Source organism: Sinocyclocheilus grahami, unplaced genomic scaffold (genome assembly GCF_001515645.1).
Source record: "Sinocyclocheilus grahami isolate Dianchi unplaced genomic scaffold, SAMN03320097.WGS_v1.1 scaffold721.1, whole genome shotgun sequence".
Classification (NCBI taxonomy): Eukaryota; Metazoa; Chordata; class Actinopteri; order Cypriniformes; family Cyprinidae; genus Sinocyclocheilus; species Sinocyclocheilus grahami.
This window is the reverse complement of record NW_015505900.1, coordinates 148,230-168,017: the sequence shown is the minus strand read 5'-3', so window position 1 is coordinate 168,017 and position 19,788 is coordinate 148,230. Positions and strand designations below refer to the sequence as shown.

The following is a 19,788-nucleotide window of genomic DNA, read 5'->3' as shown; positions in this document are numbered from 1 at the left end:
TTATATTACACACACACACACACACACACACACACACACACACACACACGTTTACTTAGCTATATCTAAATGGGGACATTACATAGACTTCGATTGTTTTTATATCACTTTTTAACCTAAACCCACCCCTGCCCCTAACCCTACCCCTCACAGAAAACTTTCTGCATTTTTACAATTTCAAAAGTAAAAAAAAAAAACTTTGTTTACTTTAAACAGTTTTACAAATGAGGACATCCACAAAATTAGGTTTTTGCCGATTTTGTCAGGCTTTGCTCACTTTTGGGTACAAATTTGTCCCCAAAATATGGTTAAGTAGGTACACACACACACACACACACGCACGCACGCACACGCACACACACACACACACACACACACACACACACACACACGCACACATGATTCCACTCAATCAGCTTTTCTTTGTAAAATGGAACAGCTTCTTAAATAACTGAATGTGCACTCTTAACTCCAGCCAATCAAGCATTATATTATGACATTATGATAATTAAGCACTATTTAATGACAGAACTAGTGATTAGAACTCAAACTTGGTTAGCATGAATGAATGCATATTTGTCATTTTAACTGAACTTAGGGCTGGTGGTGGTGTTTAAGATATTGTTGGTCATAGGTAATAGTAATTATTATTAATAGATACTACTACTACTACTACTATTATCTGCTGGGTTCATGAATATTAATCACGTTGTCAGCGTTCACTCAAACTGATTTGCTGAAATCAAAACCGGGAGGGTAATAGATGAGCGCCAGCCAATGAGAGCAGTTCGTGCATTAGCTCCGCCCACTGCCGAGAAACCGGCATATCTTCTGCTGGTTCTTAAAAGCTGAATAATTCTAAATGAACTCTGTTATTTTGACAGGAAAATACAACACAGAATACGGTTTACATGTAGCGCGTCGATTCAGCGTGGTATGCAAGACTCTCGCTCTCTCTCTTTGCATGTGTGAGAAACACAGCGCTATCAGTAAAGCGCCGGCGACTAGTTTACGGTGCGCCACATACAGGTGCGCTGCGTGCTACATACTGCGCATCCATCGAGTACATGACATGATCCATTGAGTGCATCCACATAGTACAGATCGCTTGACGGAGAGCGAAACTCTCAAGCGCTCAGTCGGCGTGTTTATCGAGTGAAAATCCGTGTTGAACGCCTCTCACACACACACTGGCGAGTAAAATCTAAGAATTTATTAGCCAATGGCTAATGCTAGACATTATTTAGTCGCCCAGAGTAAGATTTAGTCGCATTTGCGAGTGATTTACTCGCAATGTAGAGGGTTGGGGCACGGTTACTTTTCTGCTGAAAGAGTATTTTCTTGTAGAAAGTAACCCAATAAACTGGATTTATAACCTTTATTGAAGTGTAGAACTAATTTTTACTTGGAAATGTATGGTTAATTTTATAACTAGATACACCGAAATGGCAAGTAACATTAAATTGATCATGACATTTTGAAGTAGAAAAAAAAACAATAAACCTATTTAGACGAATACTGTTTGCGTTTAAGAGCAGATCTAATGTGCTGCCATTCAACGTGATAGAAAGTAACGCTTTTATTCAACAGGGACGCATTAAATTGATCAAAAGTGAGCGTAAAGACATTTGTAATGTTAGAAAAGATTTCTATTTCAGATAAATGCTGTTCTTTTGAACTTTCTGTTCATCTGTGAATCCTGAAAAATAAAATGCATCACGATTTCCACACAAATATTGTGACCGTTTTCAACGATTAGGGGGTTCATTAATGAGATCTTATTGTAAAGTGTTACCTATTGGTCTTTAAAATTCTTTTGCACTTTAATCTGTGTGAAATTATTTATTTGATATATTTTTGCTTTATTGTAGTTAAATGTTCAGTTTCGTTTTGTTACAAGAAAAAAGTTATTAAACCTGTTATACTTTATTATGACAGCACTATTTTGCAGCTAAATTTCAATATCGTGATAATACCGCGATAAAAGCATTAGCAATTAATCGCGACATATGCTTACTTCTGAAACCTCAGCCTATTCATGAAGAGCGAAAAACACATGTAAACAATGCAAACCATGAGTCGTTTGAGGATTATTGTGACAGATATTACTATAAAAGTACAATGTCTTAATTTAATAATAATAATAATAACAATCTTAATACTAATTAGGGGTGGAATGGTTCGAACCGTACGGTTCTGCACACACGGTTCGGCACGCGCTAGGACCGCGGTTCAACTTAAATCTGACAACGCATCTGTAATATGGTTTACTATAAATAACACGTAAAACACACAGGGTTCGGCTAATGTATGTTTCTGTTGATGGATGCGCATTCTGGCTTCCAGTACATTACAACAACAGCGATGAAAAAAACACGTGGACAAAGAATTCACTCGTTCAATGCGAACGCCGTATGCTGGAATATGAGCATTTATTCCGTCATCACCCGGGAGCTGATAGCGCACGAGCACAGGTGAGACCTGAACAGCACACGCTGATATCTGTGTTTAAGCTAAACTCGTTTAAGCTTTGCCAGTTTAAACATTTAAGTGCCAGAGGACGCGAGCTCGCGCGCGCAGTGAGAAGATTTGAGCGTGGGCTCATCCGAAGCGCAAACCCGCGCCTCAGAACGCACGCAAATATTAAGCTCTCTCTGAAGTATTGTGTTTAACTGGACAAATTCACACAAAAATTATGTCAAAATGCCCGTCTGGGTAAGTATCCTGTAGCAGACATAGCCGGCTGAACGTACCGTATCAGTGCATTCTCTTAAAGTGACAGCACTTTCTTAATATTAATCAAACCGCAACAAAGACATCACTCACTGCTCATGATTGAATAACTTTTGTAACTTTAATAAAGATCAATCTTTAATTTATACAGTCAAATATGCAATGCTGTTTCTGTACCTGAAAACTGTTAGACCTACCTAAAAAAAACCTGAAAATCACTGTTTATTTTATTTGTATCTTTACTCTATTGTATTTATTTGTGCTGTTGCTTGTAGTTAGATAGAATATTCGTATTTTCTTTATTTTTATTTGACAGTATAGTTTTTGCCTAAACATAGCACATACCGAACCGTACCGAAACCGTGATACGAACCGAACCGCGAGTAAGTTGAACCGTTCCACCCCTACTACTAATACTTCTAATAATAACATTTTAAAATATAAAAATTTTATTAAAAACAAGTTTTAAGGAATAATCTATTTTTTTCTTCCACGTTTTATTTTATTTTTACCTCTGTTGTGCAGCACTTTGTTTAATTAGACATGCTTTTTGATTACTGCAATTTTAGTTAACCAATTTTAAATGGAGGGGGGGGGGGGGGGGGCAGCAAAAAAAAAAAAAAAAAAAAAAAAAGAATGCAACATGGCTCTTCTTGCATGCCTCCTTGCCATGCATGACACAAGCATTTGAGTGTGCATCATGGTTCCCATGTAATGACATGATTTGGGGTGTAAACATGTCATGAACCCTTCACAGCTATTGCATGTGAGATGGAAGAATCTGTCAAAGAAACTAGGGATCCACTGATATTACAATTTTGGCTAATACAGATAAGCTGATCTCACGGCAATTCGTACATATTTTATGAGGTGGCTAAGTCGTACAAATTCGTACGACCTCACTCGTACAAATTCATACGATTTTTGCTAAATTGTACGTATTTTACGAGTTGTACAATTCGTATGAATTTATACGAATGACCTACACCTAACCCCGCCCCTAGACCTACCCGTCACTGGGGTCTAGACAAATCGTGAGTGAGGTCGTACGAATTAGCCACCTCGTAAAATAAGTACAAATTGGTCATGAGATAGCGTTGGATTTTCATGTTGGGGCCAATGACTAATAAGTGTCAGATGAAAATTCTTTACTAACAATATTAATAAGTATAGTATGTACAGTATGTAGTAGTGGTATTAACTCTCTGATGCTGTTTGTTTATTTTTGACCGAAAATTTGTACATAACACACACACAAATCATGGACATTATTTGAAAAGATTAAATGGCCCTGTAAAAAAAAATAGCAAAGTTCATCTAGTGGAAACATTTGGTACTGCACTCTAACAAAATCTTACTGAAAGCTATTTTTTGAGAAATCAACCTTAAATTTGGAATTCAGCTTCTTTAGATTTATGGCGTTGATGTTCATGCAGTTTTACAGCAAAACATGTTTTAGAAAATATATTTCATATTTAGTACCATAAAATCTAAATAAAATTTAATACCAAAAAATATTATCAAACTACAATGTAGTACATTCATTTCATAGACAAAAAAATAGTAAATTATGAAACAGAGCATCAATATTAGATTGCATTCTGAGATGAACAAGATACAGATTAAAGGTAATCAAATTTTAAAAACAGAGGAAATAAGCATGCACAATTAAATATCCCATATTGGTCATATAACTTTAAGTACTGTCTCAGATGTTTATTCTAAAATTGCTTAGAAGAAGGAAAAAAAAGTGCCAATCAATGTGAGGGTAGATGTATAAAATTAATGTTAATAGCATAGCTCAGATAGATTGATCTTTGGAGAATCTGATGAGAAATGTTTGAGGACAGTGAGGTACCCATGAGCAGGGTTGAAGCCCTCAGCAAGGAAGCACTGAAACAGAAAATTGTAATTGCATTTTCTCACCTATTGTGGCATACAAGTGAAACATGAACAAGAAAAAAAATGTTGATTTTGTCCATTGGGGTGGATAAATCTTTTATAGTAAAAATGACAATATCCCATAAAAACAAAAGAAGTGTCGATTTTGATTTCATGATAACTTTATTAAGCAAAACTCTCAAGTGAGCTCACAAAATGTAATCACACTGCTGTCTAGATGAAACAATTGTGATATAAAAGAGATTTAACTTGACCTCTGTTCTTGCTGTGTCTCTCTGCAAAACTGTGCGGTCAAAGTGCACGAAACCCCCATCACCTTTAAAAGGTGAGAAATGATTCATACAGTTTGTGCTTCTGTCACATACTAACATGAATTAGAGTGAGAAAGTCTTAAAGGGATACTTCACCCAGGGGGGGATCCAGAAAAATGAAAATGGAAAAAAAAAGGATTTTAGAAAAAAACAATGTGATACTATCGTTTTGCAATACTCAACACTATTTTTTTTTTCATTTCAACGTAAAAATAATAATAATATTAAAAATGTTACAACAAACATATAAATTAAAACTGAAGATATGCGTCAATGGTGGGGTTTTTTTACCTATTTTCCCGTCTTCTTATGGTTTGGGCGTCTCTGATTTAACTCGATCAAAGCGCGTGCAAAACCGCAGATGCGCTGGCACAGAAGCGTCTCAGTAACTTTTATTAACGAAGGAGAACAAGGACTTGGGCCTGTTTTATGACTCTGACATTGACCTGCTCCTGAATCCCGCTGCTCACGACAAGGATGATTCTTTCGCTCCGAGTGTTCAAGAGAGGAAAGAAAAGGTCGCTGGGCATCCGGATAACTTGCTAGATTCCCCATCGATCACACGCGAGGAAGAGCATGCGTGACTGACTGCAGCGACGGAGTAACTCATCTAGAATTTGAGTAATTATTACTGCAAAAAAACTAAAAACTGAACCACACACCAGAACACATTTAATGTTAAATAACGTTTGATAATATAAGATATAGATAATCAAACATTTTAACATTAAAAACAATATAAAATATAAACATAAAATAAATAAATAAACATTTGATAGACAAAAAAAAACTTTATTAAATATATAATATTAATATTATTTTAATACATATTACAACAATAATATTAAATAAACAATTATTGAATATAAACAATAATTAAAATAAAATATAATTTAGAAAAATTATTAAAATAAGTGTAATTTAATATTACATTTAATTTGAATTGTTACCATTGTAACTTTTTCTAATGTTTGACAATGTAAGATATTGAAAATAAAAACAATATAAAATAAACAAACAAACATTTGACAGATAAAAAGGAACATACACAATACTATATTAAAGACACATTAATAGTGTTGTAATTCATACTATTAAAATAAGAAATATTAAAAATAAGAAAAAACATTAAAATTTAAATAATTTAAATAAAATAAAAATTGTAATTTAATTTTAAATGTTTAGTTAACCGGTCAACTAAAAATGTTTCATAATGTTTGATAATGTAAGATATAGAAAATGAAATAAAAATGTTGTTCAAATGAAAAATAATAAAGTAAATAAAAAATAAAGCTAAAACGATAAAAAAGCGCACACACAAAAATATTTTAAATATATAATTAAATAATTATTAATTTAATTTATAATATTAAAATTAAATAAAACGTTACAAATAATAAAAATGAAAAATATATAATAGTTAAATAATAAATAGCTTAAAAATATGATTTTTTTTATACTTATTCAATTTAATTACATTTACAATAAAATGTTACATTACTTTTAAAACGATCTTTTTTTACAAATAAACAATAATGAATTGCTAAACCACTACAAGTGGATAAAAGTGATTTTGTCAAAATCACAAAAGAAAATGAAAAAATGAAGCGTGCACCGATTCATAATCCATAATCCCGCACCTCTTTTTTTAAAACAAACTGCAATATGAAACGTAACCGGCCATTAAACTGAGTCATGATGAAAAGGGAAAGTTTTCAGATCAAGGTCTTCATCCTTTACGTCTAGTGTACGGCTGGAATGAAGACTGAACTGATGTGCTGCTTTGAAGCATGATTATTATTATTCAGACATGATTCACACACATCCCTCAACTACAATCTGTTTCATTTATACTTCATCTTCCAAGAAGCTCCATTCACTGAATTAAGAGTCCAAACACACACTGAAGATTCCTTTGCATTACAAAACCCTCATGACCCCAAACAGCATTTGCATGAGTGCAGACGTGAGAGCTCGTCTGATGGCCAAAAAGCCTGGACATGATAAAGATACGAGTGTTTTGCATGATAATACGAGAGCCAGACACATGCATCTGATGAGCCACCATATGCCACCGTCTATAATCACTACTGCATACAACACAGAACACGCCAATGACACGTCTGTGATTAGCACATACATGTATTTTACATTTTACATGCATTTACATGAATGCCATTAGCAGAGGCTTTTATCCAAAGCGACTTGCATTGCATTCATTGCTTTCACAGCATGCTCTACTGTTTAAACAATGTATGCCCTATTTATGTGCAACTCATGTACTGTGGTAATTATACGGTACTCTAAAAAGTGGTTTAAGGAATACCAATGCAATGCAATGTCCTTACCAAAAATCATGGTACTTTTTAAACACTTTTTTTGGAATAAGCATGAGCTCAGCAAGCTTGCAAGGTTCGGAAAGTGAGAGTCGGTTCTTATTCTGAAAATGGTTCTATTTTGTAGCGGGTTTTTTTATGTTTAAAAAAACATAAAAGTGGGTTTAAAAAATGTGTTTAATACGTTCATCCTTGTTGCAAATTGTTACTTTAAAAAAAAAGTTTAAAAATACAAAAAAAAGAGTTAATAATTTGTGTTTTACGACTTTTTAACAACTTGTAGTTACAGCTTTGTTGCAAATCGTTACTAAAAAACAAAAAAATAAAGATGTTTATAAAAATGATTAAAACAGAAATGCGTTTAGAAAAACCCGTTTAAACTTGTACAACCTTGTTGAAGTTCAGCAACTTTCTAAGCATTTGAAACAGAGTCGTTATTAGTCAGAAAATGGTTCTATTTTGTAGGAAAATAAAATGGATTTAAAAACGCATGTAAAAAGATAAAAATGGATTTAAAAATTGGTTTTAAAATGATTTTTCTGTACTGCTGGTTCGTCTGGTCAGAGGAGAACTGGCCCCCCGACTGAGCCTGGTTTCTCCCAAGGTTTTTTCTCCATTCTGTCACTGATGGAGTTTTGGTTCCTTGCCGCTGTCGCCTCTGGCTTGCTTAGTTGGGGACACTTCATTTCCAGCGATATCGTTGACATGATTGCAAAGATATTATTTAAACTGAACTGAGCTGGATGTTGACATCACTGAATTCAATGATGAACTGTCTTTAACTGAAAAATGAGTGTTTACTATTGTCATTTTGCATTATTGACACTATTTTCCTAATTAATGCTGTTCAGTTGCTTTGTCACAATCTGTATTGTTAAAAGCGCTATATAAATAAAGGTGACTTGACTTGACTTGACACAAAGAATATCGGCCGATATATCAATATCGGCCTTTTTTACTCCCTAATATCGGTATCGGCCCCAAAAAAAAACCATATCGGTCGGGCTCTACTAAAAACAAACATGCTTAAGAATGTTTATGAACAAAAATGTGTTTAAACTAAAAAATTTCACTTGTAAATTGTTACTAAAACCAAAAAAAATGCATTTAGAAAAATGTGTTTAAAAATGTACAACCTTGTTAAAATTCAGCGACTTTGCAAGGGTTTGAAACTAAAACTCTCCGAAAGTACTAAAATAACCATTAATGAAATCATAAAGGAGCATGGAAGAAATTGCTGAATTCCTCATTATTTTTCCTAATAACAGCAGACCGATAAGGGTTTTTTGAGAAGAACTTGGTCAAATTACTAACCCGTCCAACAGAGCATTTTCCTAATCTAGTTGTCTAATAGATATAACAATGCATATTATGAATATCGTTGGCTCTTTGATGATTTTTGCTCCTCTTTTGTAGCGTCTGCTAAGTGCATAAAATCCAGTTTCTTATTTCATAAAAACGTGTCTACTTTGGTGAGAGGAACAACCTGATCATCAACCAAACTCCTTCACAAAAGATACATAAAGCGCTCTTTACTCCATCACCTGCAAGCGTCCAAAAACACCAAATCGTGTTTCTCTTCTGGTGACGCTCACTCTCATTCAGACGCTCCGAATCTATTTATAGCCGCTGGCGAGAAACACAAACCTCAAGGAACACTGATCATCATAATCAGGCCAGATCGCAATAAAAACAACCCCGGAGAAAGTTCGCGAGGACTAGCAGGTCTGATGTTTGATTTCGAGGAAGAGACCGAAACACGGCTTCCTTCCCTTCAAACACAAACATGTTCAGGGTTTAAAGAAGGACCTGATTTCTTCCCAGACGGAGGGATTTGAGAGGGAGTTTTTAAGTAGGTCAGGCGTTCTGTTGGCGTATAGAGTGATGTACATGCAGCTGCATGAATCCAAACATCAGCCGATGGAGAACTTCAGCAGGATAAAAGCCAGATTAACTGCTATACCAACCAGCAAAACACACTCCCACCAGTCAGCCGAGAACTCACTTCTGAGCCTCAAACTTAATGCACGAGGGTTGTGTTTTATAATGATTTTACCTTCAGAAATGTGAACGCCTTAAAGGGATAGTTCACCCAAAAATGAAAATGTGTTGTTAATTTACTCACCATCAGACCATCCCATATGTTTTTTTTCCTTCAGTAGAACAGTATAGAAGATTTTTAGCTGAAACCGTGGTCTTTGGTGATTTATATAATGTCATAAGTCAATGGCTACCAGTACTTTGAGAGCCAAAAAAGCACATACAGGTAACACAAAATTAATACCCGTGGCTCTTGACCTTATATTGTGGTCTTATGAAGCAAAATGATCAGCTTGTGCAAGAAACTAGGGGTGTGCAATACTGACAGGAAATTATATCTCAATATATACTGGGATTTTTTTGATAATTATAATTAAAGTATATTTCGCGGAGTGTGTTTTTGTGTTTGGTTTAGGCCTGTCATGGATAAATAAATATAACACTAAAACTGCCAGTAGTTCTGTCTTAATGAGCGATTCATTATTGAATCATTCATTCAAATGATTCATTCAAAATAGCCGATTCATTTAGAAACAAAGCAAGTGACCGTTTATATAAATGGATCATTGAATCACTGACTCAGTTGATTCTTTCAGAAACAGATTCACTGCAGTGTTGCTCTGAGATGCTCAAATCTTCTGCTCCAGCTTTGATACGAACTATTTTCATTGGCGAAATCGAAAAAACAGACCATATTGACTGTCAGTCGTCTGAAAGTGAGATTTGATTGAGTAACTTGTAGATCTGTGCTGCTATTGTTTCAGACACTTCAGTCTGATTTGATGAACTGGTTCATCTAGTTCACTAAAAAGAACCAGTTCAAAAGAATGATTCGTTCGTGAACCCGACATAATAGTAATAATATTGTAAATAATGTTCAGTTTCTTGCACAGACAGATCGTTACGCTTCATACGGCCGCAATATATCATCAGGAGCCACTGGGATTAATTTTATGTTGCCTGTATGTGCTTTTTTGGCTCTCAATGTGCCAAGCCCATTGACTTGCATTTTTTTAATCACCAAGGAGCACAGTTTCAGCTAAAAATCTTTTTTAGTGTTCTACTGAAGAAAAACAGTAACCTACATCTTGGATGGCCTGAGGGTGAGTAAATTAACAGCAAATTTTCATTTATGGGTTGACTATTCCTTTAACGCAAGGGTAGGGCTGTGCGATGTAACTAAATCTTGACTTTTTTCATCTAATATTATTAGAGCCTGACCGATATATCGTTTTGCCGATATTATCAGTCGATATATCGGTATCAGCGAATATGCCGCCGATATGAATTTATTTTTACAGAACATATAACGCAGATAAAATGCTTGAAATGGTGTAATTACTTAGTTTGTCCAGCAGAGCGCACTCCATTGTTTGCTAGTGGCGACCTGGGGGAAACGCTTTAAAGCTTAATTCTATGTAAAACCACTGAAACTTTGAACGGCCATATCTCCATAACGGCGCGGCTAATCCTCACCAAATTCGGGGGAATCCCTTCAGCTCGATGAACCCTCTCGAACGCGAATCGAGTGTATGTCTCAAGGCCCTCTTTCGATAGAGACCACCCTCACGTCGATAGCCCCCGGGGTTCGGGAGTTACGGGTGGTTAAATTCGCGGTCCGGCGCTGACCGATCTAGTGATCCCGGGGGGCTACCGATGCGCGGAGGGTGGCATTCGAGAGGGCTCCTCGAGCTGAAGGGATCCCCCGAATTTGGTGGAGATCCGCCGGCGCGTTCGCGAGATAGTGACACCAGTCAACACTTTCCCTTCAGTAAGGAGGTCTCTTGTTCAGGCAGCATTCACGCGTTGTCTTATTTGACCGTAAGTGCCCTGCGAAGTGGACTTCACATGAAATTCCGCCATGATTCCAGTTCCAAGGGAACGTACACGTTACAATCAAAGGGCATTAAAGTGCGCGAGACGTGAATTTAAATTGTATTTATTTACAGAGGTATATTATGTCACACTTCACACTTCTCTAGTAAGTTTCATCTGTGTCTGAAGACAGTAGCGCAAATCCGTGAATGAATGTTACGAAGTGAAATAAACTTCAAAGGAATAAAGTTGAATGAACTTCAAGTTTACTGTTCAGTGCACTGATGTCAGACTCATTTTGCATAAAGTTTATTGTTAAATGCCCTGCCTCCATTATGTATCTTTGTCATGTCATCATAAGTGTTTGATCACCACATTTGAGTGATCATTGCAAAAAATGTGTTTATGTATATACTGTATTATATATATATAGTACCAGTCAAATGTTTGGACAAACGAATGGGAAAGTGTCCAAACTTTTGACTGGTACTGTACTATAATATACACAAAGAATATCGGCCGATATATCAATATCTTGCCTTTTCTAGCCTTTTTTACTCCCTAATATCGGTATCGTATCGGCCCCAAAAAAACCATATCGGTCGGGCTCTAAATATTATCCACTTTTTCGCCTCAGGTGTGACGCCTGAAACATTTCAGAAGTTTCTAGATTGGCAACCGTATTTAAATACGCGACTGAATCTGAAAATGTGATGTTCGGCAGTGATGACCAAGCAACGGATAGGACAAAAACAATACACATTTTGACGGTATTCAATATAAATCTTGACAATATTTGATATACGTCTCAATATTTTTGCATTGGCTCTTGAAAAATCTCCAGAACCACAGCAAACGTAAAGAAAACACTTTAATAGTACTAAAAGAATCACTAATGAAATCGTTAATGGAATAATTAATGATTAAATGCAAAATCCAAAAAAACTTACTGTGCTGTAAAAAAAAAACACTTTTCAAAGTTATAAATAAAGCAAAGATTATTAGAGTATGTTTTACAAGAAAATACTATTTAATTTTTTACTACTACAAAATGTCATGTTTAATTGAATGTGTTACATGCCGTTTCTTTATGAAATTTACAGTGAAAACTGTTTTATACCAATTTTACTAAATGAACACAAAGGAACATTTATAAAAAATTACTTAAAAGGTACCACCATACAAATATAAAAATATGAAAATTATACAAAAACTTGCAATTTTCCTTAATAAAAAAGTTGAACATGAAGAGCAAAGAAATGCATTATACATGACACAGATCTTGTAGTTTGCAAGTCTTAACGCACAAATCAGATATTTTGTTATTAGTCAATCGTTGCATTTTTGGATTCAATCTTGCATTGCATTTGTCAATCCAGAACTTTCTGAAACGTCTGAAAGCAGGCGAAAATGGGAGTGAAACTGTCTTACTGTCTTTATAAGCTAAATATATTGCATTATACACAATATTCCCTAATTTTATATCGTCAGCAGAATAACTGCGATAATAACGCTAGAATATTCGATGCAGGATTATATGATGAAAACGTTTTACTTTAGAAAAACACACACTGATGAACAATTCACAATAGACCGCGAACATTAATTAAACTCTTTTTGTTATAATGCAAGTCAAGTCTAAATTATTAAGCCTGACTTGCATTAATTCTTCTTTGTAATCTCGGTGCCCTTTTTAAACAGCATCCAAACCTCTGACTAACAATGACATCAAGTTCAGGCAAAATATCGAATTTTGCTAACATAAATAAATGGCAGCTTGTCTCTGGAGGCTCGGAGAAAGACTTTCCCACGCACTGATGGGCGTCATTGACGGCAGGTGGTCACCGCTGGGTTTTCCATGACAAAAGCGTGGCCTCCTTCACCCCGAGATCCACGTCACACACCGTCTCAGCCTTTTCTCACACAGAGTCACTACAACAATGACTGCAAACCCCACTCCAGACTAATTATTCTGTTGACTTGAGCGACGCTTCAGGATACAACCTCCAACCAAAGACATAAACAACGTATTTGACTCGACTGGATGACTGTGTTAAAGTCAACTATGAGGGAAAAAACTGAGATATAACGAATGTGAAGCTTCTGCAGCTAAAGATTAACCATTTAAATCTATTCCTCTTGGTTAATGTTCATATACTATTGTTTATTGTTATACGAGTTTTGACGTTAAAAATGCAATATTAACCAAAATTAACATTAACCAAGATGAATAAATGCTGCACAAGTATTAATTATTGTTAGTCAATGCAATAGTTAACATGAACTAAGGTTAACAACCTTGTTGCTAATTGTTACAAAAAAACAAATGTGTTTAAAGAATTTTAAAAACATAAACAAAAAATGTGTTTAAAAGATGTTTAACTTGTAATGTGTTATTAAAAACAAAACAAAAACATCAAAGTTGACTTTTTGATAGCAAAACATTAAAATGGGTTTAAAAATGTTTCAAAATATAAAAAAGTTAAAACATTTACAATGTTTCTAAACCAAAATGTGTTTAATTTGTAAAAAAAAAAAAAAACGTTTTTAAAAAAAATGTTTCAAAACATTAAAATGTTTAAAAATGTACAACCTTATTGTAATTGTTACTAAAAATAACAAAAAAAATGTTTTAACTAAAATTAATTTTAAAAATAAATGTGTTTTTAAAAACAAAAAAAGTTTTAAAATGTTTAACTAAACTTTTACTCAAAACAAAAACTAAAAATGTTTAAAAATGTACAACCTTATTGTAATTGTTACTAAAAAAAATATATATATTTTTTTTTTTTAAACAAAAATTGTAAAAATATTTAACAAAAAAAAAAAAGTTTAAAAATGTCTTTAAATTATGTTTAACTAAACTTTTACTCAAAACAAAAACTAAAAATGTTTAAAAATGTACAACCTTATTGTAATTGTTACTAAAAAAAATATATATATTTTTTTTTTTTAAACAAAAATTGTAAAAATATTTAACAAAAAAAAAAAAGTTTAAAAATGTCTTTAAATTATGTTTAACTAAACTTTTACTCAAAACAAAAACTAAAAATGTTTAAAAATGTACAACCTTATTGTAATTGTTACTAAAAAAAATATATATATTTTTTTTTTTTAAACAAAAATTGTAAAAATATTTAACAAAAAAAAAAAAGTTTAAAAATGTCTTTAAATTATGTTTAACTAAACTTTTACTCAAAACAAAAACAAAAGTGTTTAAACATTTTTTTTTTTTTTAAACAATGTATTTAAAACAAATGTGAAAAAATTTAAAATGTCTTTTTTTGTTGAAACCGTAATTAGGATAAATTCTTGCGGTTGCTTCTTCAGAAACCCTAAAACAATCATCAGGGAAACTGAATAATTCATGAAATCTGAACCAGAATCATGAAATTCCTTCCATTTCCCATCTCTGGATATTAGTATGCGTTCCGCTTGCTCTTCCAGCGTGAGATATTTTTACACTCTTTCAATCGAACAGCTGAGGGCCGCTGATGTCTGGCGACAGCTGGAGGTCGAGATGGAGACGGAGAGGTCATGAGAGGAGCCTGGGAGTCAGGATTATCCACACATTCCTCCATCTGGAGCGCCGAGGAAGCATCTGCCCCATCTCCATCTCAAAAACCCCCGGAGCCAGAGCCCCAATAATGACTCCTCACACTGAGGAGACGTCTGCTCACGGATCTGCTCTCTCAGGGGGAAACAGTGTGATCGCAGAGGTCCTAACACACTGTATGGTGTTCACACATATGCTTAAAATAATATTTTACCTTCAGAAGACAAGCACTGCTGAAAAACAGCCGGCACACATACATATGGGAGCTCACAATATCATATTATGGTTGAAAGCTGCTACAAACCAGTCAAATATTAACAATCTCACTTCACATTATGCCTTACATCCAGGGCCGCATTAAGACCTTACTGGGCCCCGGGGCTATGACTGACTCCAGGGCCCCCTATTACAAAAGTGATTCGTTCAAGGAGAGTGATTGATTTTCTTTCTAATGTTTGATTAATATTATTGACATAGATGCACTCCAATAAAGTTGCATATAAATATATAAAAATTACCACCCAACATAAATACAAAACGAGACCTGAAACACAGCAAGCTGGCTTCTCTTTATTCCCAACAGGCCCTGAATAAAATGGATAGATCATTCACTAAAGACCTTGAAATGCAAAGTTCATAAGTGCTGATGAAGAAATGCATCCGGCAAAAGCAAATATAATTTTCAACACGCACAAAAATGCTGACATACCCCCAAAAAAACGAATTATTGATTACAAACCTCTGACACAATTATTGCTATTTGCCAAGTCAGGCATCATTACTTTTAATGCCAAAACTAGTTTAACAAAACCCCAAACACTTAGTTTTAACCCCCCCCCCCCCAACTCTCTCTCTCTCTCTCACTCGACCAGCCCCCCCACCCATGCACCACAGCTCACATCCATATCGCAGCATGCAATCGGTTGTATTTCCCTCTGGCTGATCTCCGGCACTGTTGATCGGAACGCTGACGGACTCTACGGTGGCCATTTCAGTCCAGAGAGGAATTCCAGTCCGCCCCCCCGACCAGCCAGAAAAACATGGATCTCACACACACACACACACACACGGATGTGGGGGGAAAGCCGACTCACACCCCACTGTTCAAACAAGCACAAACCCAACAGATACGAGCAGCAAACGGACCATTAGGGTAATTTGTTTCCACCAATAGAAGGCTGTTTAAGCGCCACACCGCCCTGCTTTTCTTTTTATGGCACTGTGCACTCAGCCGGGGAATCTTGGAATGCTCTACACGAAGACTATTACACAACACACACACACACACACACACATTTATGAGCCCTCGCGGCATCACAAAAGCATTCAACAAGCCTGTCGCCAATGACAGAAACACATTTCACCTTCAACTCAAAAGGAGAAACTAAGAAATTGAAGGATTCGGAATGATTGTTTGCAATGTGATGCTGTTTTCATGACAATTAAACTAAATTTTCCCAAAACTCTCATGATTGTAATGCAAAAAAGTAAAAAAAAAAAAAAAAAGGTCATTTTAAATATTATATTATTTGAAAAGTCACACTTTAGCTTGAAATCAGAAGGAAGAATTAAGAAATTATACTTTGCATGAGGAAAATTAAGGAATTTTTTGCATTGTGACTATTTATTTTCATGCCCATTAAATAACATTTTTCTCAAATTTCTCATGATTGCAATGCAAATAAAGTGTCACACACATAACTATAGTCACATTTTAGCTTTAAATCAGAAGGAAGAAATATTTTGCATCAAAAAAATTAAGGGAGTGTTTGCATTATGACCTTATTTTTGTGACAAAAGTTTACCAAAATTCTCACGATTGTAATGCAAGAACAAAAGTGTCACTCTCATTACTATAACAGGATACATGATTGCAATGCAAATAAAGTGTCACACACATAACTATAGTCACATTTTAGCTTTAAATCAGAAGGAAGAAATATTTTGCATCAAAAAAATTAAGGGATATTAGGAGTGTTTGCATTATGACCTTATTTTTGTGACAAAAGTTTACCAAAATTCTCACGATTGTAATGCAAGAACAAAAGTGTCACTCTCATTACTATAACAGGATCATGAAAACCATCCCATCCACACACACAATTCTTTTTTATTTAATTAAAACTGAATAAATATTTATATTAATATACTTAAATAATATATATTATCTAGTGACCAAACATGGGTTTTATCATGGCCAAAACAACATCTAGAAAGCAGGGTGTTTGTTATATACGAAGTAATAGAATTTAAAGACAGCTTGAATTTTACATAACATTTGCTCAAAAGTCACTGAAAGAAAGATGTATCCACTTAAAATATTTTTTTAATAACATTCACATATGTACGTATATATCCATCACTAAACCTTCAGAAAAACACCAACTTGTCTCACTTTCTTCCTTTCTTCAAAGACAATAACCATCCTTCAAGACCAGCCTCTATTGACTTCTGACAGAAACATCATGTGACGTTTCAAATGCACGTCTCGAAAGTTGTGTTCAAAGGTCTTGCAACCCAATACCGTGAAGCCTAAAGCAAAGTGCTTGAGGTTTTGGAGGAAAATACAACCCTGACCATTTGTTGTCCTTCATATGAACCTGGTAAACCAAAGGAGGCTTGATGGTTAAGCTAGTTGGGAAGCCAACAACCACAACACAACACACGCTGGTCTGGAACTCAAAGACTCGTTATATTCACAAAACAGAGACTTCACACGGTCCTCAAGACATCTGAGGAACAAAACCTCGACACTTAAAGATATGCATCCCTCAGAATGCATTCAGGTCCATTTCGACCCAGAAGAGACAAAAAAAGCATCATTTCTAGCAAGAGAAGCAAACTTTGCAAATGTTTTAAGATCCTCAAAATAACTTCTTTTTTTACAATTATTTTTTTAAGAGTTGTAACCATTGGAGCCAAAATGATCTATGAAGTTATATCATTCCAATGGGGCTAATGCTGGTCATTTTTAGATTATATGTTCTTATAAATATCAAATAACATTATATATACACGTTGTTGTTGTTTTTTATGCGGTTCATTTGTAATTTAACATTTCAAAGAATTTCTCATTTTGAATTTAATTTAAAAAAAAGGGGTAGATGCAATAATAACATTGTAACATTCATGGGAATTCTGTCCTGAAACTGAAACATTGTGTCCCTATCTCCAGTCGTATGATACATATTTGCTCTGAAGATGTTTATTAAAGTGCACCGTGATGCTAAATGTTATTTAATCACAATTCAGCATGATATTGAGCTGTATAGACCCACCCCTCCCCCCAAAACCCTCCAACACAACAAAGCCACAGCAAACACACATTCACAGCATGCAGAAGACTTTATCAACATCTATGCATGTGTTGTGTGATGCTCTGAGGAATAAATCCTAAAAGACATTTGCACAAATCACTTAAATGAATGCATACTATATAATATGGATGCACAAATGATTTAGACACACATATGAGCATGCATGACTTGATTCGTAAATGCAAAACAATTAAAAATCCTTGGACTGAAGGCTGGCTGAGGATAGTTATGAATGAATGCGAGCACTACATCTGCGAAAGGCTCACGCAGACACTTCAATATTTCAAATGCATTTATAATTACTCACCAAAAGCAGGTGTAAACGTGATTCCTAATGCAAACACGTGGCGTTTCAATTCAATGAAAAGCCAAGTGCATTATTTATATCACGCGTGTTTATATAGCAGAACATCAGAAAAACCATGCACATCTCACCCAAGTCTTGTCAAGCGAATAAACGAGCGCTTACCTGCACTGAAAGTTCCCAGAAGAAGTGCAAAAGTCAGCCAGAAGGCGAACATATTCCTCTAGTGACACAAAAACACCCCGGGTTTTCTCCTTTTCAGTGTTTTCTGCTTTGCACACATTTAAAGCGATCGGGGAAGCGCGCGCGCGCGCGCACACACACACACACACACACACACACACACAAGAGCCCGAGTGACCGTCGGCCTGATGTCCACCCACCGATCGGGCTTTAATCAAACTTTAACACATGCACAGATCCATCAGGAAAAGCGGCTATTCCCACAGAAGCGCCTCCCAGTGCGAAAGAACCGGCGATTTCCACCCAAATCCCGTTCGTGTGTGACGCTTTTCCCGTGCAAGAGCGAGAATGGCAGGACAGGGTTCGATTCTGACATGCACGGAACTGAACTGAGTCCAAAATGGCCTCGGAGAGCGAAACGCAGCCAGCAGGGAAACCAATTTTCCAGTTCTACTAGGGCGACGCCTCAGCTCATGAATATTAACTACGCAACAGGACGCCCGCGCTCTGATTGGTCGGCCCTGCGGAGAAGGCCTGGCTCATGAATATTAAATAACTTGCGTGACTGAAGTTTGGCGAGGAGCGTCAGCACGGTCTAATTAATATTCAGCAGGCGTGGCCTCGCTGTAGTAGGATTGGGAATTTCGCAGCAGGGAAACCCGGATGTTGAAACACAAAGAGAGAAATGCAAAGCCTTTGAGCCCATGTGTTTAGACACTACACAATTTACACAAATACACACACAGCACGACTGTTTTACAGCCAACACTGCGGTATTTTGTGCAAATATGAATATGAAAGTACTTGTATAGTAATATGGCTTTATTTTCGTTGTGCTATGTATTGTTTGTTATTATTTTGATTTGGAGATGAACCTCATTGATTGATTCACCTGAATATCAGTTATTGAGATGAAACTCCTAAGATTAAATGTATTTTGCAAACTGGTCGAGAATAAAGAACGCGTAGAATTGATGGAGCTGTATTTCTTTAAAGGGACAGTTCACCCCAAAAATTAAAATACTGTCATTTAATCATCCTCATGTTGTTCCAAACCTGTATGATTTTCTTTCTTCTGCTGAACACACACACACACACACACACACACTCACACTAGCACACACACACACTCACGCTAACACACACACACTAGCACTCACACTAGCACTAACACACACACTCACACTAGCACACACACACACAGACTCACACTAGCACACACACACACACACACACACTAGCACTCACACTCACACTAACACACACACTCACACTAGCACACACACACACA

General features: G+C 35.5%; 1 protein-coding gene across 1 annotated transcript in view; it reads right to left on the bottom strand.

Moving 5' to 3' along the window:
- LOC107560362 (activin receptor type-2B-like) overlaps positions 1-18,937 on the bottom strand; it is a 39,233-nt gene extending 20,296 nt beyond the window's left edge. The window contains exon 1 of the mRNA XM_016244513.1: positions 18,480-18,937. Coding sequence (XP_016099999.1) covers positions 18,480-18,531 — 52 coding nt within the window. The 5' untranslated portion in view covers positions 18,532-18,937. The remainder of the gene's footprint in view (positions 1-18,479) is intronic.
- Between the last annotated feature and the right edge of the window lie 851 nt (positions 18,938-19,788).